Genomic DNA, 22,689 nt, shown 5'->3' on the forward strand with positions numbered 1-22,689 from the left:
CTCCACTGTGCTGAGTGAGAGCGCTTACTTAACAGCGCATCATCGATGACGCAAGCATGCCCAGGCCCCAATGTAATGTGAGTTGGGGCCGTCAGGGGAGATGGGAGGGAGGACAAGCGTGCTTTGGCCCAGTTCAAGGCAACTGTACATAGTGTGAGTATGCCCTTAGACACAAATAAGAAGTAAGGACTGGTGAGAGTGTTTTGCAATTTAATAACGCATGCCGAATGAAAAAAAAAAAAAAAAGCATTTTGCTGTGTGTGTGTGTGTGTGTGTGTGTGTGTGTGTGGGGTCCTTTACTGAGAGCCGCCTGTGTGGATCTTGTTGAAAAATATGGTGAAAAGTCCTAGATGATGGTAATAGTTTGATCGCGGTGTTTATATCAATAATTCCACTACTCATGCTACTAATAACTACAGTTGTAAAAATACTGCAACATATTTAAATAAGTTTTTTTTGTGTAATAAAAAAACTACAATTTTCAGAAGTTAACAAATAATGCATTATCTCTTTAAAAACTGCAGTATTGTATTGTATTAATTGTATTGCCTCTTGTTACAGTTAAAAAAATAGTTTGACGAGCAGGAAATGTTCATGGGTCAATGACATCGTCACATTGAAATAGTCTATATAGGTAAAATATGCTTTTCCTTTAGTTGTAAGATTAATAAAAGCTCTTTTCCAGAAGAATGTTGCATCAAAAGCAAATCCAATAGCATATTGGAATCAATTTATGATTGATGTTGACTGGAAAAAAGTTTTACTTCTGCCTAATCGCTATCTCTTAACAAACAAGGTTAAAAAGATTTCATTTAAACTCCTTCTCAGAATAAATGCCAAACTTTATTTAACTAAGTTTTGCAAGCAGAGAGAGAGAGCTGTTAATTTATTTTGTTATTGCCCTAATGAGTCTTTTTTTTTTTTGCCAAAATGTAATCGACTTTATTGCTGTCAATATTGGTGAAAATATTTCTTTACATTGGAAAAATTATGTTCTTTTAGGAATTTTTGATAATTCTACAGACAAAAAGACCCGTACATTTTTTATTAATTTATTTATTTTAATGGCCAAATTTAATATTCATAAATTTAATTTTTCAGGTACAAATCCAAGTTTTATTGCATTGAAAAATAAAGTGAAGCATTAAATTGAGTCCGTATTACGCTCAAATCAAAAAGCTCTAAAAAAAAAAAAAAAGACAACTGTATAGATGTCCCTAATCTAATAGACCCATGATCACGCTTGAATTGTGCAAGCCTGTATATCATTTAATGTATTGGTATTGTTTATATTTCCGTCAGCTTTTGAAATTTTCTTAACATTTGTTGTACTTGACTTGAATTGTATTTTTGGACGTTGTTCAATTAAATGAATACATTTTGAAAAACACAGAATTTTACCTTTTCTACAATTCAAGAAACGAATAATAACTTATGGTCTCATAGCATGCTCTCTTAACTTTTTCCAAATATATGCCTTTCCATTCATAAAATATTATAATACAAAAATACGCACACATATAAAATAAAAACATCTCTGTTTCTATACCTTATCACAGGCTGTGCACTGTGATCAACATCTGCTGTCTTCATGTAGGGAAGTGTCCCCTCCTGCTGCCATTCTGAAACATAATTAACCTCTGATACCCATTCTGTTGTCTGCCATGCCTGAGAATGAGTCTAAAATTGAACTGTATAGATGTCCCTAATCTAATAGACCCATGATCACGCTGAAATGCGGCCATTTTCTTGAAATGAACAATGTCACTGTCACACAAAAAGGGGGTGAATCTTGAGTCTATGGGTGTGCGTGAGAGGAAAATTGCAGAGAAAAAGGGGGGAATGGTAGCATTTTGCTCAGGTCTAAGAATAGATAGCAGCGCCCAGGGAACCAGTCAGTAAACATTTGCGGTGATTGACATGACACCCCAGCCTGTAGGAAACTTTACATTTTTATTATCGTTCTGTAAAACCGCAATGTACAGATCCACACGCAGGTTTGTCGGTGTGTGTGGGAGGTTTATGGGTCGAGGGTGGTGCACTTCAAGCCTGTTTTGATCGGCCCTCACTAAATATCCACCCAATTTTCACAGGTCTGCCGGGGCTTTGAAGAAAATTGAGCAGATTTGCGATGAAGAGCCCCTCTGGAGGAATTTGAGAGTGTTTGAGGATTAGGCGGTTTTTATTCTCAGCATAAGGTCCGGTTGAAGAAGTATCTGATGCCTCAGGAGGTGAAGCTCAACCGAGCATTCCAGAAAATAGAGATTGCCGAGATAAAGAGTTGAACTGACAAGCTTATGGACTTGCGAGTTGGCTTGCAGTTTAGCTTTTATGCAAAGCAAATATGAAATATTCTGAGGGATGTTTTCGTCCTCTCATGTGTTAATCCAGATTTAATCCAATAATAATCAAGACGCCAGTAAGTGTGTTCGTTGATAATAAGAAATGCTAGCGTATACCTGTTTGAAATAAATTGTCAATATGACTTAAAATGATGTAGTGTTGCTCAAAATAATCTCAGAAGGCTCATCTGTAAAGACTGGCAGCACACATTCAAAATTAAAGCACTGTCGACATCTTGTGGTAATCGAGAGTATTGCAAGTTCAAAGTGTTTTTTTGCTTTGCGGCCAAAAGGTGTCGCTAGAATGCAATGTGGTTGAAGAAGTGGTCCACTACGATATCATATTTTAAACTTTAGTTGATGTGTAATGTAGCTGTGTGAAGATAAACATCTCTGAATGCAATACGGTCAAAGTTGAATGCAAAGGGAGACATTGGCTTCTACAGAGTTAGCTAATAGTTACAGCAGATGAAGTTTGGGGACAGCAAAAATACATATTCATTGCAGAATTTGTTGATAGTAAAGATTTTGTTTTGAGCACCGTTGGGCAATTAGATTAAATCTGATATTATAAAATAATTATTTAGAAATAGTTTAAAGTAAATGCATTGGTAAGTAAGTAAAATATTAATATTTACTTGGCTGATTAATTATTTTAACTTACTCTCAGGCACATCTGTTGAAAGTGATTTTTTTCTTCAGTAAATTATCCTACCCTTTTTAACATGTACACTAATAATTGTTGTATACAAAAGTATTTTCATTATTCGTTTTTTCATACTGTGTAAAACACTGTCAGTATAGAAATGTTATAATTGTTTGATTTTAGTAACTGATGTAAATCTGGTCATGACATTATAAACTGTAGTTGTAAAGTGCATCCAGAAAGTATTCAAAGTGCTTATTCCACATTTTTTATGTTACAGCCAAAAGGGTTTAAACTAATTGATTTTCTCAAAATTCTACACACAATACCCCTTAATGACAATGTGAGATAGAATTTTTGAAATTGTTGCAAATTTATTAAAAACAAAAAAGCTGAAAAATCACATGTACATATATATTCACAGCCTTTGCTCAATACTTTGTTGATGCATCAATGGCAGCAATTACAGCCTTAAGTCTTTTTGAATATGATGCCACAAGCTTTGCACACCTTATCGTTGGGAATTTTTGCCCATTCCTCGTCGCAGTAACTCTCACGCTCTATCAGGTTTGATGGGAAGCGACGGTGTACTTTCAGATCTCTCCAGAGATGTTCAATAGGATTTAGGTCTGTGCTCTGGCTGGGCCACTCAAAGACATTCACTGAGTTGTTGTGAAGCCACTCCATTGATATTCTGGCGGTGTGCTTTGGGTCATTGTCCTACTGGAAGATGAACCGTCTTCCCTGTGTGAGGTCAAGAGCACTCTGAAGCAGGTTTTCACTCAGGATGTCTCTGTACATTGCTGCATTCATCTTTCCCTCTATCCCGACTACTCTTCCAGTTCCTGCTGCTGAAAAACATCCCCACAGCATGATGCTGCCACTGTAGGGATGATATTAGCCTGGTAATGAACGGTGCCTAGTTTTCTCCAAATGTAATGCCTGGCATTCACTCCATAGTTTAATTTTAGTCTCATCAGACCAGAGAATTTTGTTTCAGATGTCTTTTGGCAAATACCAGGTGGGCTGCTATGTGGCCTTTACTAGCCACTCTCCCATACAGGCCTGATTGGTGGATTGCTGCACATATGGTTGTCCTTCTGTAAGGTTATCCTCCCTACACCGAAGAAAACTTTAGCTCAAACAGAGTGACCATTGGGACCCAAGGACCTTGTATAGACAGGTTTATGCCTTTTCAAATCATGTTCAATCAACTGAATTTATCATAGCTGAACTCCAATTAAGCTGCTGAAACATTTCAAGAATGATCAGTGGAAACAGAATGTACCTGAGCTCAATTTATTGCTTCATGGCAAAGGCTGTGAATACTCATGTGATTTTTCAGGTTTTTATTTTTAATAAATTTGCAACAATTTAAAAAAACTCTTTTTTTCACATTGTCATTATGGGATATTGTGCGTAGAATTTTGAGAAAATAAATTAATTTAATCCATTATGGCATAAGGCTGTAATTTAAAAAAAATGTGGAAAAATTAAGCCGCATGCACTGTATAGTTGTGGATAAATAAAGAATTTCTTTTAATAGTAAGATATCAAATAAGGCAAAGGTGCTTAAAATAGGGCCCACGGGCCAAAGATGGCCCATGGAAACATTTGGTTTAGCCCACCATCCCATCTGAAAAGAGAGGGAAAATAATGGGTAATTAGTTGGGGCAAACGCCTTAGACTGAATTTTTTATTTAAAATTTAACGTAACCTTTAGTTTCTTTGTTTAATTGGGGAGCAAATAAATATTTTCAGTTGACAGCTCGACTAGTGTATTCAGTATTGATCTCCATTGTGTTCTAAATAATATTGTTTATGTTTTTACTATAATAAGTTCATTATAAAACATCAAAACTGATTGTGCATCATTAAATATGTTTAAAAGCAACGTTTTCTAGTTATTTTTAAACATTTTTAATATAAAACAGTTTGGTATATTTACCTTTGGCCCACAGCCTTCACTCAAGTTTTGTTTTTGTCCCTTTATGAGAAAAGGTTTGGGCACCCCTGAATTAGGTTGATATCAGGCAAATTGGGCAATCAGGTAAAACGGGCCATTTAAAGTTCGAGTGTCTTATCGCTTAAAAAGTAAACAGCCAATAACTGCAAGGAATTACAAACTGTTGCCATAACAGTACTTGACATTTAGAAAATTATTTATTTATTTTTTTGGTCTGAGGTTGTGGATGAGGAGCCTCATCTTGAGGCTGTTCCATAAAAAAGCAAGGCGAGTGTCCCGAAACATCCAATCTTCTCAATACAGCAATTAGGTTGACAAATCAATACCAAATCCAAAACTCATTTAGAAATAATAATTCAAAACCAATGTCTTGATTCCCTCTGTGAAATAAAATAATGATTTGGCTAAATCAACCAGACTTTTATGACACAAAACTGACCCAATTTACCGGAATGTGTAAAGGAGTCATTAGTTCAAGTTAAAATGGGCCACCTTCTGTGAAATTCTTGTGGTTCCTTTTCTAAAAACAACTTATAATATTGACATTTTCTATTATAAAATTTACAGAGGCTCAGTGGTTAGCACTGTTACCTCACAGCAAAAAGGTTAGAGTCCTGGCTTGGTCAGTTGGCATTTCCCTTTGGAGTTTGCATGTCGTGTGATCGCGTGAGTTTTCTCCGGGTGCTCTGGTTTCTTCCACAGTCCAAAGACATGTGCTTTGGGTGAATTCATTGAACTAAATTGTCCGTAGTGTATGTTTGTGAATGAGTGTGTATGGATGTTTTCCAGTACTGGGTTGTAGCTGGAAGGGCATCCTCTGTGTAAAACATATGTTGAATAAGTTGGTGTTTCATTCCGCTGTGGCGACCCTATTAATAAAGGGACTAAGCTGAAGGAAAATGAATGAATGAATATTATGAAATTTGTGACATAGCTTTTTCACATTTTACATTCAAAATGTCTATGTGTGTTTATGTGCGCTCAACTGTTTGTGTATGCATGATATTGAGACATACTGCATTATAAGCTGTATTTGTGCACACATGGGCACACAATCACTGAACAGAGAAAGAGTGCAAGATACATTTAGATGTGATAGGTGTTGATGTAAAGTATGGCCTAATGTTAAACTATTTATGCTATTAAAAAAAACAGAAAGGAAAGAGGAGGATCAGAAAGGAATATAAAGGAGATAAAACGTATGTTTGAAAGGGATGGGGCAAAAAAAATATCCCATCAAGGTTTACCATACGCTCTATGGGTATTTAATATAATTCACAAGCATTTAAAGTACTTCAGATTGGTGTTAAATGCATAAAAATTTGCATTGCAGACAGGATAATTTTTGCTGAACACTTCTATCTCAAAAATATGGGTCAGAGAAGGTTTAAAGATTTTGTACTCTGTTAAAATAGTTGGGTTAAAAATACCCCAACATATAACCCAGCACCTTCCCAACTATGGGTTATTTTAACACAATGCATTGGGTTATTTTGATTAAATGTTATTTTTTTCCATCCTGGTGTTATATTACTATTACTTGTACTACTATCAATTTTATAATTATGGCTGTGTATAAAAATAATGTCTCTGCTTTGTCCTAAAGGTGAGAATGACGGCCGAATATACAAAATATGTGTGTCATTTCTTCAAAAAAAAAAAAAAAAAAAAAACTTTAGAGATGAACATGTGAGGTAGAGAAAGCGTTTTATTCATTGAATATAGATCGCCTATGAAGTGCGCATCATCAATAATTAAGAGTGCTGGTGAAACGGATATAAAAAACACGACTCTGAGAGGTAATTTGATAAGACAAAAACAATATTATTATACCTTAACTTTTATAACGTCAAAACAAAATGACGCATGCATATTAATACAGCTGTTCTGTGTCAGTTAAATCAGTTGACTGTTGAAATTCAAAATTTTAACCTAACGAGTTATAATATAAATGACCAAATAAAGGATATAAATAACCCAATAAAGCACCAAATATTTAACCCAAATGGTTGAGTTATTAATAAATAACATAAGGTTAAAAAAACCCAACAAAGCACCAAATATGCTTAACTCAACCATTGGGTTAAATAAATAACTCAATGTATTTTAGTGTGTAATAAAGGGACTAAGCCGAAAAGAAAATGAATGAATAAATGAATGGTTCAGTTATTAATAAATACCCTAATAAATGTTACAAATAACCCAATAAAGCACCAAACATTCAACCCAACTGGTTGAGTTATTAATAAATAATCTAAGGTTAAAAATAACAAAGCACAAAACATGCTTATCTCAACCATTGGGTTAAATAAATAACTCAACGTATTTTAGTGTGTAATAAAGGGACTAAGCTGAAAAGAAAATGAATGAATAAATAAATGGTTCAGTTATTAATAAATAACCAAATAAAGGTTAAAAATAACCCAGCACCAAATATTCAACCAAACTGGTTGAGTTATTAATAAATAACCTAATAAAGGTTAAAAATAACCCAACAAAGCCCAAAATATGCTTAACTCAACTATTGGGTTAAATAAATAACTCAACGTTCTTTAGGGTGTAGGGTCTAAACCATTCTATTTTACAGTATCCATTAAGTGATATGGGAGTATACTGATTTAAAACACACACAATTTGGAATTTATGAATTTATGAATAGTATGGCTTTTTAATGAACTACTAACGGACTCTGACAGTCTAAGGCAGGGGTTCTTAAACTTTTTAGCCCGCTTCCCCTAAAATAACTCCAGTGACTCACGACCCCCACTATGCTCAGAGGTGGTTATAAACATACAAATATTGCACACAATGGTGCACACACACCCACAGGAATTATATAAACAGGAGCATATTGGCAACACAAAAAAGGGCAACAGTCTAACAACAAAATAATTTTTTATAATCATTATTCATTTAATAGGGCTGCATGGTGGTGCAGTGGGTAGCATGATTGCCTCACAGCAAGGTGGGTTTCCTTTGGGTGCTCTAGTTTCCCCCATAGGTCCAAATACATGAGCTATAGGCAAATTGTCCGTAGTGTATGTGTGTGAATGAGTGTGTATGACTGTTTCTCAGTGATGGGTTGCAGCTGAAAGGGCATCCACTGTAAAACATATGCTGGATAAGTTGGTGGTTCATTATGCTGTGGCAACCCCAGATTAATAAAGGACTACGCTGAAAAGTAAATGAATGAATGTATATTCATTTAATTTAATATTAACCTCACTTAATGAGAATGGTGAGCAGTGGGCACAATGTACAGCACAAGACTATTCTTGGTATAATTTTGGAGACCGCTACTTGGAGATCTTAGTTTAGTTTAGTTTATTTGTTTACAGGGTCAATGCACATTAATAAACATTACTGTAAAATGTGCCAGAATTAGCCAAGAATGGCTATTTTTCATCCGTAGACCCCTTAAAGAATGTTAAAAAGTCACACCTAAAATAGAAGCACAACAATAAACATTAAATAATCTTCCTCCATGTTCAGTCGTGGGCTTTATTTTTAATGTATGTAAAGGTGTTAAAGTTAAACATTGTGCCGTAAAATCAATCTTCTGCAACTAACGCTATTGCTGTGACATTAATCTAGCATAATAACCCCAGGGGTCGCAATCCAATGGAAAACATGTAAAGGCCAATGGCTTTTTATTTACATGTTGTTGATTTATGTTGTTTTATAAATATATTCGAAGTTATTTTTATCTTCTGTAGGTTATCAATAAAATACAGTTATTCTGATAATTTAATAACATATAAACTCTCCCCATTTTTTTGCGACCCCCACTTTGGGAACCACTTAGGCACATGTGTCATGCTCAGTTCCTGGAGGGCCGCAGCGCTGCACAGTTTAGTTCCAGCCCCAATGAAACACTCCTGAACAAACTAATTGAGTCCTTTAGGTCTGTTTGATACCTACAGATAGCAGGCCCGTAGACAGAGGGGGTTCGAGTGGTCCAGAGACCCCACCCCCCTACCACTGCTGATAAAAGGTCCAGTATTGGCCCAAACATGAGCTCACTTGTCTTATTTTGACTGCTATGCCATCATAAAGTATGAAAATAACCCATCAAAGAAGGCTTCCAATAAATCTAAACAATCATTTTACACGATTCCAACATCCAGCTGTGCAAGAAAACTTGTTGAAAGTGAAGTCAACTTTTAATCTGAATCTTGGACCTTATTCTTGAAAGAAAAAAGTCAAATAAAAAGGTTTGAAGCACCAAAAGCGGCCCATGTTAAAGTAAATTTTTATACTAAATAGGCTATTTTTGTTATCCATGAACTTTCAAAAAGTTAAGCTCCATTCATTCATTTTCTTTTCAGCTTAATCCCTTTATTAATCTGGGGTCGCCACAGCAGAATGAACCGCCAACTTATCCAGCATATGTTTTACGCAGCAGATGCCCTTCCAGCTGCAACCCATCTCTGGGAAACATCCATACACACTCATTCACACTCATACTACGGACAATTTAGCCTACCCAATTCGCCTGTACTGCATGTTTTTGGACAGTGGGAGAAACCGGAGCACCCGGAGTAAACCCATGCAAACGCAGGGAGAACATGCAAACTCCACACAGAAATGCCAACTGACCCAGTCGAGGCTCGAACCAGCGACCTTCTTGCCGTGAGGCGGCAGCACTACCTACTGCGCCACTGTGTCGCTGTTAAGTACTACATTATCAATATTATTGTTTTATTTTTTTTTATCATTTAGAAGGACAAATTCTAACCAAGGAAAGTTGAATGAGCTGGCCAGTTTGTTATTGCCCATTAAATAACAATAGGCTCCTGTTTTTTTTTTTTTTTTCATTTAAATCTTTAACTTGAACTCAATTTCTTTAAATATTAATCTGATATAATAAATTAGCATTTTTAAATAAGTATTTTTTCATATTTCTTCATTCTATATATTTAGCAAACGCTTTTCGTACCTCAAAAGTGTGGTTATGGTGACCCCCTGACAAGCTAATCCAGCTAAAAATAGTGCTTAATATGTCACAAAAATACAGTATTCAAATTTCATTAATAAATATATAACAAGACAAATAGTTGCAAAAAGCTCAACTGCTTAAGAAAAAAACAACCACCTGGCCTGGATAGGTGTGTTCAAGCAGGGCTGGAACTTGTGCTGCGGCCCTCCAGTTGAGTTTGACTCCACAGGTTTAAGGAAAATGCAAACACAAAAAGTGCAAAAAATTCAAGTATTTTTTTGTTCTATTTACAACATTAACAAAAGTTTTTTGTCTATATATTTTTTCAATATAATTGTTATAGTGATAAAAAGACAAGTGAACTCACTTGACATTAAGCTTGTATGAATTGCTGACTGCATGTGCTCTCTACCATGATTAGAGTTTCAAACTCCTCCTCTCTTCTACCGGGGCGGGACCTCACGGGTCCGGATCCGCCCTGATGTCCCGATGACAGCACGGACAAGATGGCGGCCAGCTGGGAAGTGAAGTGAGGATGTCAACATCATTTCTTCAGTTTAAACAAGTCGGGATTTTCACCAGCCATCCCTTCAAAGACTCCTCGATATAGTTCATGATCCGTGCATCTGCTTCAGGAGGCAAAACCGGGGCATTTTTACCCAAACGCGCGCATGTTTCTGCGCTATGTTTTGGAAATCCGTTTGCGCAAAGAGGACCATCAACTCTTGACGAGCGATCTGGCCTGCGTGAACCTCCAAAACCCACTCCAGGAGTCCTCAAAAGAGCGTTCCCGCCTCAGATCGCGCGCTTCATCGACTGAAACTCTGCGATCAGTCGGATCGACGCTGTTTTGATTGCTGTTTGCGGTGATTTCCGCGAGGAAGAGCGGCGGTTCTCATTAAAGCTGCGGAAGTGGAGGAGAGCTTTTCACGCCAGTCATCTTTCACATGCACTTTCTGTCCCTCCGTGGATGCTCTTTACGCCATTATCCAGTTTTAAAAGATCCGAGACCGCATTAAAACTCGGGCACACGGGATACAGGGGTGCATTAGCTGTATCTTGTCCGGAAACAGTATTTTTTTTGCTGACTTGCTGGCCAGTTTTAGTGGTTAAAGTGACGCCATGGCTCATTCTCCAGTGCAGGGCAGTCTGCCTGGGATGCAGGTAAAGATACACTCAGCATCATTTCTACTATTTTGTGAATCGTTTACACTTTAACACTACGTACGTGTGTGAGTTTCTTAATGTCTGTAAAGAGTTCCTACTTTCTGATAAGTTGCAAAATAGCCAAAATGGGGTTGACTGCCTTTGAAAGTGTTAAAAGGTCCAATTTTGTATAAAACAAAACGTTTTGGATTAGAAACGAATTAAGGGTATAGTTGGTTTTATAATCACAAATTTGGACTTTCTTCTTAATAATAAAATTTCTGAAAAAGTATTTTCTAATTCTAAAAGGGCAAATCATATTAGCAGTTTAAAAACAACATCGTTTAAAGTAAAAAAAAAAAAATAGTGCTAATGCTGGTTTGAAGTCATGCTTCTGATTACAGACAGAATATATTTAAAGTAATATGGTAAACAATATAGGGACTATGTTACAAGTTGTCACAGAACAAATGTGCGATTATAAAACCAACTTTACTTTCGCACATTTAGACTTTCTCCTTGATAATATCATTTCTGAAATGTATTACTTGCGAATTCTATATAGTGAAATAATATTAGCCGCCAAAGACTATCAAAGTACAACATTGTTCACAATAGGGTTGCACGGTTTAGTATCGCGATACTATGGCTCCAAAATACTGGCGGTGCCACTGTAGTTTGTTAACGATAATATCGCCATTAATGGTTTATCTACAATAGATAATGTTGCAAGTGGTAAAGTCATTAAAATGCACACACGCTTGTGCAACAAAAAACATTTTATTTTAATAGTCTGTGGAGGCCATTGAGGTTGCAAAACTGTGTAGAATTTGCGCTTTTATGGTAACCCATTTCACGATTTCTAATGCTTTAGTTCGAACTCGCATCTGAAAAGGTACATTTCTGTTCTTGTTTATATGATTTAGTAGCTACAACAACTGTGACAACCTCTTCAAACAAACGACTCACAAAGTGAAAATTTTAAGTACTTTGGCTTGTTACCTGATAAGACTGAAAAAAAATAGATGAAAAACCCAAAGTAGTAACTGGAAACATTGAAATTTTTGATCACTTCCTGTAGCCTAATTTTGTTGGGGGAAAATGCTCTTTTATAACAAATTTCATTTGGTATAATTTGTAACTTTAGTGTATTTTTTTGTTGGTCAGTTATCTACAAAATAAACAAAAATAATGAGTAAATTTTAGGTGAAGTGAGGTGCAAATAATACTTTCTGGCCTTAAGGGAATTATGAATTAAATTCAAGTAGGCCGACTATAACATAAAATATAGCATTTCTGACCATTTTCTTTATAATTTGAGTTATGAATTACAGTATCGGAATACTACTTGTTGGTATTGTGATACTTTAGCTGGTAAAGTATTGTGAGATTAATTAATAGTATCGTGACAACCGTAGTTCACAGTGAATTAAGCAGTGCTAATGTTGTTGTGAAGTCAAACTTGAATGCAACTTCAGGCCAAATATTCAAATTAGCGTAGTAAACAATATAGGCACTGTTAAAATAAATGAATATGTGCATATACAACCAACTTTACCTCGATAAGAAGCAATAGAAACTTGCCATACACACAGGAACAGTTTGAGGACAAAAGCATGTCAAATGTTCTGAATTATTGACTGCGGTTTGATGAATTTTTAGAAAATATACCACCTCGGGGGCATTATTTTCTAATAATTCAACTGCTCATCATTGGTTATTCGCTAAAATGTTAATACATTAATTCATTATTACCTTTTTTAGAACCAACTTTAACATAAACCTTTCTACTATCTAGCTATTCACTTTTGTGGACGACTGGGGGTTCCTCAAAGCCTTTGGTTGACTTGAGTTGGCTTGATTAGGTTCGATTTTAAAATATTAATGCGAAAACACATCAAACATTATGGTTAACAGAAGAAGCCCTACATCCTTCATCATCATCTAAGCCTGGAAGTCAACAATTTAGAAAGCATGCCCATTAAATATTAAAATCTTGATGTTGTTGTTCTCTGGAGAGCATTAGCACCACTGTAACCTTTCTGGGACGTCCTTTATGAAGCTGAAGTCATCCAAGATCATGCATGAAGATCCAAGAATGAAAGGAAGTCGTGAAGTGGAAGGGTAGACACAAAAGGAAAGAGTGTTGTTAGAGAGATGTCTCCAGAGACAAGCCATCAGAACTGGGTCACTTGGTTTGGTCTCTATATATGCCGGGCCATATGACTGGTTTGCCCTCAGGATGTTCGAGCAATCTGCCATCCCAAGTACAAAAAAAATTCAGTTCATCTTCATCCTAAATGAACGTTGCAGGAGCCATTGTTGGCTGAGGATCTCCACCTTTAAGGAGGTCTTCAAAATCAGAGATTAAGTATGAGAAAAAGAAAAGCTGAATTACGTTGGAGGTCTGGAAGCTTAATGATGGAATAAGCATTATTTCTAGTAATGGGAGAAACGAAGCTTTTCAGGCCATCAAAACAATTGAACCAATTGCTTTGCAAAATAAATAGAAGTTAACACAAGCTATGTACACCTGGTGGTCAAATTGTGTAAATGCAGGCAAATATGGATCAGAAATGTTTTTTTTTTTCAAACTAAATATTGCAAACTTTAAATTGAATATATAATATTTAAATGCACTTGGCTGGTCACAAAATAGTATTATTAAGTGTCTGCAGAGTATGCATTCCTTAATACATTTTCAAGGCTTATATATATAGTTTTTTCTATGATGGGTTATGTTAAACAGGACACAAGACTATTAATTAATATTATTCCTTTTCATTTTACAAATGTCTCACTAAAATAAGCTAGTAAAACTGATCCAAGGTCAGGTTAAACCAATGAAATTTGTTCTGCAATACGCTACTTGGGAGCACAATTCATGTGGTTTTTCTGGAACAGAGATCGCCCCAATTGAAAAACCATTGACATTTTAAAACAGTAATTAAAGCTGCAAGCAGCGATGAAAGGGACCTCGCACCTGGGCTCACCTCCGCCCGGTGGCCTTAGGATGGCAGAGAACAGCGAACAATAATAACATGATAAATATAACTGATTTATGCCAAACTTCCTTCTGTCAGCAGGTGGCGCTATGACTGTGACTCAATATAGGCATGTAGATGTGTTCAAGAAAGTAATCTCAAAGAAGCTGTGAGTTTTCAGGCGGATCGGACATTGTTTGGCTGAGTTATAAGTAGGGCTGCACGATTAATCGAAAAAAAGATCACGATCTCGTTTCGACCCTACACACGATCTTAATTCAGCTTTTCTACGATTCAGCCAATTCGATTTTCAAGGTCTGGAGAGAAGCAAGGCAGTCGCACAAATCTTCACAGCAATGCTGACACCTTTAAATAGCGTTAATAGTGTCACATACTGTATTTAAAAGGTATATATCACCCAGAAATGTCATTTCTGTCTTCATGTAACAATGTATTTGCGGTCGTGAAATCTCCAGTTGAATTTCCAGTTGAGAAACACTGCCCTAGCCTATATATAATGTTGAATATAATGCAAGAAGGAATCTGATGACAAAATTCTAATTTTAAACAAATAATAATGTCTAATAATGTTGTCAATGACAGATGACAAGCACATGTATTAAACATAATTAATCAACTTTATAATTATGAATAGTTATTTTCTGATGTCATCATTTTACTGTGAATTAACAAACAGGACATATTGAAAGTCTGTTCAAGTCCACTATAATGACTATACAGAATGTAGCATTTTAAACAACAGTATACCTATACATAGGCCTAATATTGTTATTGATGCTTTGCCATATGTTTGAGAATTAACAATAATAATAGGCTAATCATATTAACCTTTATTATACATTTACATAACCGTGAGAAAATCGCGATCTTGATTTTAATAAAAATAAATAAATAAAAAATGTGATTCACATTTTTGCCAGATTCGTGCAGCCCTAGTTATAGATACTTCCTACTCCATAACGAGGCACTGAACTTTGTCAATCCACCATGGACACGCCCTTTGGCGAAAACTCTAGATGTCGTTACAATTTAGCATCACAAAGGCCTTTGGATTAAACTAATGGAGCATGGATTCGATGTGATAAAATTTGTGGGAGGAGTTTGTTATACTGTAAAACATGTCATTTCCTGTTGCCAGCAGGTGGCGCTATAACTGTATCAGGATATTGGCATGTAAACGTGTTCGGATCAGGATTGTTTTCATACGTGTAAGGCAGATCAGACAACACATGCCTGAGATATAACAACTTCTTGTTTCGTGGTAAATCATCAAAGTTTCGTGGCGAATAGTCTAAAGTTTGGCAATTTAACATCACCAAGGCCTTTAGATGACAAAACCCAGTTTTGGTGTTGATCAGAAAAAATCTCAAGGAGGCGTTCGTTAAAATACAATGCCTGGAAACGGCAAAAATGGCACTTTTTTTGGCGCAGGAAGTTAATAATATCTTCCTGTTGAGTTTGAGATTTCGCTTAAAAGGCTTTTTTTGTAGGTATTGGCATGATTGATGGTGTGCCAGTTTAAGTATGTGTGTGAGAATCGTAGCTCAGTGGTCAGTCCGTCAAAAATGCATATGCGTCACTTCTGGGGTTTGTGCAAAGTTTTATGAATTTTTAGGCATGTTTAGACCCTCAAAGTTGCAATTCATTTCGTAGAAGTAGAATAAATGAAGCAATTCCAATAGGGCCTACGCACCGTTTTGGTGCTCGGTCCCTAATGAAGCCACGTTAAGTGAACATCACGTGACCTTGCCAGTTTTGAAGCTCCATGAAGCAGCGCTTTGAAAGCAGCCATCACTAGCTCATTCTCCTGTATTTCCTTATGGGTCACAGAGGAATTGTGGTGGTCGTCCATTAGGAAGGTTTCTGAGTCCCGCACGAGCTTACCTGCTAACACACCTCATATGGCTAACCTAAGAGTTTCCAGCTCCCTAAAACACAAACACAGATGGGAGCCAAGGGATGACGTGGCCTTCTAAAAGAATTTGTTGGCTGTTACACCTGTCAGCGTGCATCGGGATCAGGATTACGGAGATCAGCTGGGAGTGTAGGCGAGCAATCAGCATTAGGGCTGAATCAGGGAGCAAAGCCTTCATCATCTCCGTGATGGGACGAGTAGATGACAGCTAATGAATCTCTGAGTGATGCATTAAAGGCCTGCTCTGTGAGTGTGTGTGTGTGCTTTGAGGAAAGATGTGCAAAAATGATCTGTAGTTGTGTGTGTCTGAGAAAATCAATTTGTGTGTGTATATATCATCGGTTTTGGGTCATAGGATGGCATCACTAGTTGACAGAGTGCAGACTGGCAATCGGTCTTCAAGATGCTTGTCAACATGCGCCATTTATCACAGTGACTTCTGTTGACTGGCCTCTTTTTCCCCTCTTTCATAAAGGCTTTTGTCATCTGAGATGAAGTGCATGTTGTGCTGGAGTCAGTTGATCTGTGTTGTTTAAAGCAGTGGTCCTCAGCTGGTGGGTGGAAGGTTTGTTTTGAAGGTTTAAACACTGACAAAAGTCAAAGCTGTGTGACCAAACAGGCTCTGTGGGATTTGTGTGAAATTATTTGGCAGAATATAGCCAAACTTGGCAAACGTGTACTGTTAGCCCCATCAACAAACCTGATGCTTCAGAAATCGTTCCTAAAGTGATAGTTTGCCCAGAAATGAAAATTGTCTTTATTTATGAGCTGTTCTCGAGTTCCAAACCGTTGAGTTTCTCTGTTAAATAGAAAAGAATATATTTTGAAGAATGTTGAAAACTCCTAGCCCATTGTTATATTTCCATCCATCACAGGGCTCGAAATTAACCTTTTTGATTGGTAGCACCGGTGCTCCTAACTTAAAAAATTTAGGCGCATCAGCCAAAATTTAGTCACACCACCAATTATGAGCACTGTTACTACAAGTTTTATACAAACATATTGATTGTATTTGAAATCAACACTAATCAAACTAACAAGCAAAAAAAAAAAAAATCATATATAACGTTATATGCAAGCTTGAGGAAAATATGTCTCAACAAAATCCCGTTATCACAAGAAAATAGATTTTTATAACATAACTGAGTGACCAAAGCATACACGGAGCGCTCATCGGCCCTGCACGCACTGCTTGAATTAACGTAATAACGGTATAACTAGTAAGATGTGTCATTATTTGCAACTGTAGATGCCATGGTTTGTAAAACAAAATCTGTCAAGTGTTATGTTATCTTCGTTCTCATCTTCAGCGCTTTACAATTTTTCGCGGTAGTAGCTCTCTCTGTCATCCGAAGCCAGAAGGCACTGAGTGATTGACAGCTGATATTAACCAATCATTCGCGTTCAGTGCTAGAGCAGTGGTGGGCCAATAAGAAGAGCGCAAAGGCGGGGCAAGCATTACGGACTTGGATTTGTTTACTGCAGCAAGTTGACATGACAACTGTTTAAAACCATTCCCGAGCGCTGCGTTTCGCGTTTCAAGTGCAGACAAAAAGCTTAGAGATGCATTCTGCGTGAATGTCTCCCGAATCCGCGCATGTGGTGAACATTTTGCAGTAAAAACTGGTCGCACACTACAATTTTAAACACTCGCAGAAATGCTCCCAAATATATTTCAAGGTCGCATAGATAAAATTTCGGGCGCATATGCGACCAAAATGGTCGCAATTTCGAGCCCTGCATCAATTTTTGAGAATTTCGGAAATCTCATAAAATGCTTAATGGAAATAGCAAGATTTGCATAATTGTGATTTTACATGTGCATAGATTATGCACACAACAGAGTAGGATAAACTTTTTATCCGATAGAAAAAAATGTGCTTTAACTCTGATAGAAACACATTAACAGAATAAATGCCAGGGTGCGCATCAAAAAAGATCTATAAAAAAAAAACGATGAAAAAAATAACATGAAAAAAATGATGGATTAACATAGGCAGCATGGTAGTTCAGTGGATAGCACTGTCGCCTCACAACAAGAAAGTCGCTGGTTTGAGTCCCAGCTGAAGGCTCATTTATACTTCTGCATTGAGGGATTGACGTGACCCATGGCGCATACCTTTCTTGTAGTTGTGCATTTATACTTCTGCGCGCTGTTTGTGTTGCTCTGCAATAGCTGGCAGTAGGGTTTTATGTTCTTCTGTGTCGAGTTTCTTCCTGGGTGTTTTGTTTTTTCTGAGCACTACAAGTAGCTAAAACTTGCCTATTCAGAGGCAGCAACTGGCGGACTTGCAAAAGTCCAGACGTAAACAAAAGTTTCCGTCTGGAGCTCCTACACGGGACTCGACACTTGTAAACGCTCACTCCATCGCCTATCAGAACCGGCCGCACCCGTCACAGTTATGAAGATACCGGTAAATTTGTTCCGGCTATTTTCCGGAGAGAGAAGTTTTAACATTACCAGTAATTTGCCGGAATGATGCTTTGTGTGAACGCAGAAGGAAGATTGCCGGAAAGAGTGTTCACGTCTACTTTAGCCAATCAGAACACTCAGACGCATTCACGTCCACGTGGTTTATGAGAATAAAAGCCTGTGAATATATTTCCAGACACATTTAGCTGCTAGATGTTAGTCAGAGAGCGTTCCTATGTTCATTATTAATGCCAACTGTGTAAAGAAATATTGATAAAATGGTTATGAGAAGCTGTTGTTTGTTTACCTTCAAGCTGTGACGCATGTGCATGTAAAGCTGCCAGTGAGTGCCAGCACACACACACACACACACACACACACGCGCATATTATGTGCATCTCGACATGCGAAAGTGTTTCTGTTTATGTTTTCATCGAAGTTGTTCACAATACTTCTCCATCCACAGAATTTGTAATGTAGTCAAATGTTTAATGGTTCAAATACAAGTCCAGCCATTCAGAGGTCATTTCTGGTTAAGGATGTCACAATTTACCAGTATTTTGGAATGGATGTGTGATCGGCCTTTTCCGGAAAAATACCGCAATGTCCTTGCCTGTGTGAACAGCACTGTTTTGAATTTACCAGTAAAGTCGTTCTGGAAATTTTCCGGATATTTACCGGTATCACTGTGTGAAAGGGGCTAATGTTAAACATTGTCCTTTTGGTCATCTCTAAAATACCTCAACCAACGCCTGTCATCAAAGTGATTTGGGTATTTTACCTTCCAGGTCTTGAATAGTGCATTTCCGAAGAGCAGTCTTGTGCCTCCAAAGGCCACTGCACATTCCTTTTGTTTCATTTTCAGGCGCAAGTAATTTATTATTTAGGAAAAAGTCCCACAGTGGCTTCTTCTTCTGCAGCAAATTCCATGTTTTGTTTTGATATTTGGCTCCAGTTTATCAGTAAGTGACAATGTTGTTACTTTTGACTCATTGGATGGAAACGGTGCTTTATTCACACGTTTTATGTGATATTCCAGTTTTGCGCATAAATCTAATTTGCATCTTTGGATGGAAACAGCAGTTGTAATCCGTAGTTGTTGTTTTTTTTTCTACTACGAATATCATTCACTACCATTTTTCAAATTATTTCCAAAAATCTTCTTGAAGGGTAAGAAAAGGGTGTGGAAATGAAAGTTTTTGTGTGAGCTATATCTCTTTTAAAATGCTGATATTGTTATTGAATAACATTTATTTTATTAATGTTAAAAACGGTTGTGAAGCTGATGAAACTTGTTTGTCAAGATTCTTTGGTGAATAGAGCATTTTAATTTGGTTAAAAATGAAAACCCTTTGTAAATATTAAAAATTGATCAAACTAATATTCCCTTATTCAAAGTAATACTGTCTTTTCTAAAGGTCTGACTTCAAAATTTGAACTACACATTATATTGACTTTCTAAAAAGTCAAGAGGCACTTACAAACAGTCCAATATTCATCTGCAGCATATTTCGATAATTTTGTATGTCATTTTACCTGTGATAAACCATAGTTTGTGTTGAATTGGGACGATATGTGTAATCTACAGTATTAAAACATTTAAATAAAAGTAGTTTGTATGAAGTGAATTTTAAAAATGCATTTCCAGACACTATTAACTGGAGATAATCAACTATTTTCTGCCTTATATTAAAACATCATTTACATCTCCTCCGACAGATTTCCTGAATCATTTACAACACCCTGAAGTATGAAGCATTAGAATAATGTCCTTTAGGTTGTGGGCAAAATTTCCTCTCTGTCATCTCGTGTGTGGAGCGCACTAATGCTTTGCACGATCGGCTCTGTCGTCATCCTTTTAACTGGATTTCACACTTTTATGAGGTCCCCGTGAAATCCTGCCTGCGTGTACCTCCGGCAGCGCCTCTGATACTGCGCTGGACAAGCTGTTCTGCTTTTGTGCTTGGTGGCAGAATGACTCTGCGTTCGCTGGGTTTAGAGTTTATGCTAGCGAAAGAGATTTGGAGGATTTTAAGGTCGTGAATTTTTTGTGAGCTCAGAGGAGGATGTGCGCGGCAGCAGTTTGGGATTTCAATAAGGGTCACATCGGTGGTTTGTCTAGTTTTGTGTTCGAAGGGTCTCGACGCACTGGTGGTAATATTTGGAGGGGGGTTTTGAAGCTTAGAGTGGTTTGAGGTTTTGCAGCGTTGGTTGGTTCTGCTTCTATTTATTCAAGTGCTGCTCAGTTAACTTGATAGAAAGCTGCGTGATGCTAATAATGTCAACGCTGTTCGTTTTCTTTTAAAGAAGGCCTCGGGGGTCTGAGATGTTCAGGGTCATGGCTGAGACCTCAGGGAACTTTGGTCTGCACCAGATGTGCTTCAGTTTTTAAACATGTATTTGGGTCCTGCTAGCATTTTTAAGGAACCTTGGACCACTTGGAAAATAACATGGAATTATGTTGTCATAAACAGTTCAGTGAGTCATTGAAGTCATTTTAGGCATTGGTTGTCCTCTTGTTGTACTGCTTTTTGCTTTATTAATGTACTGTTATTAGATTAGATTAAACTTTTTTTTGTCATTAAACGTACAAGAAATGCAGATTAGATTTAGCCAGAAGTGCAATAGCAGCAAGTGCAAGATATAGGTATAAGTTATAAAGTGCAATTATAGAAAATCTATGGATAATATTTACAAATGGATGTACTATGAACATTATATACAGGTTGTATTAACTGTGAACAGAGATTTACAATAGATGAATATATGTACATTAATTATCATAAGTATGCAGATAGACATTATTACTAGTTTTTTAAAAGATTGTTTTTTAAATAATAATAAAATATATTTAAAAGATTTTTAATATAAGATACAAAATGTTGTGGTTGGAATATATATGAATATGATTTCAACGCATGGCTTGAATAGCTTTAGTTGTTAGGAATTCGTAATTTTAGATTGATTAGGAGGATATTGTGGGGAGCTTATCTGCATAAAATATATTTATTTATATATTTAAATCAAATTACAAGCAAAATTTGCAAAGATATGAATGAAATAAACAGAGCTTTATGGTGTTCTGGGGAGTTTAGCACTATTCAGCTACAGAAATTAAATTCTCAAATGTAATAAACACTATTTTAATTTATTTAAAGGATAACCTTATGAGATGCGACATGTCGTTTTAAGGCGCTTCCATAAAGACATGACAAAGGATGAAAGCAAAGCAAAAAATAAAATGTGCAATTACAAACACAGAATCTTTTCAAAAACACACTTACATTACAATCAAAAATAACCTTAAATAATAATTGATCAATAAACAATATATTAGCTTAGGAGAAAACCAACGAATGTATACACATACACGTTCGTTTGTTTTTGTAAATTGTGGGGACGTTACATAGGTTTCCATTGTTTTTATTCTGTATTTTCTGTTGCCTTATCCCCATCCTTCCCCTAAACCCAGTTGTACTGTGTACAAAAAACTGATTCTGTGTGATTAATAAGCTTTTTGAGAAATAAGGACATCAGCAATGTCCTCATATTTCACCACCTTTTTATAATACCTACTCATGTCCTTATACACATTTGTGTCCTGACATGTCATGAAAACATGTACACACACATACAAACATGCATGCGTACATATACATGCATACATATGTGTATTAGGGCTGCACGATATTGGAAAAATGTAACATTCCAATTTTATATATATATATATATATATATATATATATATATATATATATATATATATATATATATATATATATATATATATATACATATATATATATATATATATATATATATATATATATATATATATATATATATATATATATATATATATATATATATATATATATATATATATATATATATATATATATGTATATATAATCCCAACATAGCATATCCTGCAATGTTACTATTGCGGATACACACATTGCGATATCGATGCTGAAATTATATATTGTGCAGCCCTAACTTGAGGTTAGTTTTCTCAACTTTTTTTCTGTCCTTGGCCAAAAACTTTCCCTCACATTGTTAATGCTGTGTAAGCATTATCAAAATCTATTTTACATAGAAATAAAATTAAATTTAAACAGAATAGATTGTTGTAGATATGATATGCTGTAATAAATTTGAACGTCATTGTTTTTCTTATTATCATGTATATGTAGACTTTACATTACATCATATTGTGTTATTGAGGGGAGCACAGCTGTTCTGTAGCTGAATAGTGCTAAACTCCCCAGAACACCATAAAGCTCTGTTTATTTCATTCGTATCTTTGCAAATTAT

At 36.2% G+C, this 22,689-nt stretch overlaps 1 protein-coding gene and 1 long non-coding RNA gene across 4 annotated transcripts in view; one reads left to right on the forward strand and one right to left on the reverse strand.

Moving 5' to 3' along the window:
* LOC103911182 (uncharacterized) overlaps positions 1–10,308 on the reverse strand; it is a 32,653-nt gene extending 22,345 nt beyond the window's left edge. For both annotated transcript variants that reach the window (XR_012407693.1, XR_012407694.1), the window contains exons 1-2: positions 10,261–10,308; positions 10,050–10,114 (exon numbers count right to left, since the gene is read on the reverse strand). This is a non-coding gene — a long non-coding RNA (uncharacterized lncRNA). The remainder of the gene's footprint in view (positions 1–10,049; positions 10,115–10,260) is intronic.
* stk24b (serine/threonine kinase 24b (STE20 homolog, yeast)) overlaps positions 1–22,689 on the forward strand; it is a 67,028-nt gene that overhangs the window by 11,830 nt on the left and 32,509 nt on the right. Inside the window, exon 1 of one of the 2 annotated variants that reach the window (XM_005165833.6) lies at positions 10,425–11,057. Coding sequence (XP_005165890.1) covers positions 11,016–11,057 — 42 coding nt within the window. The 5' untranslated portion in view covers positions 10,425–11,015. 2 annotated transcript variants of the gene reach the window in all.

This window comes from Danio rerio, chromosome 6, assembly GCF_049306965.1.
Source record: "Danio rerio strain Tuebingen ecotype United States chromosome 6, GRCz12tu, whole genome shotgun sequence".
Classification (NCBI taxonomy): domain Eukaryota; kingdom Metazoa; phylum Chordata; class Actinopteri; order Cypriniformes; family Danionidae; genus Danio; species Danio rerio.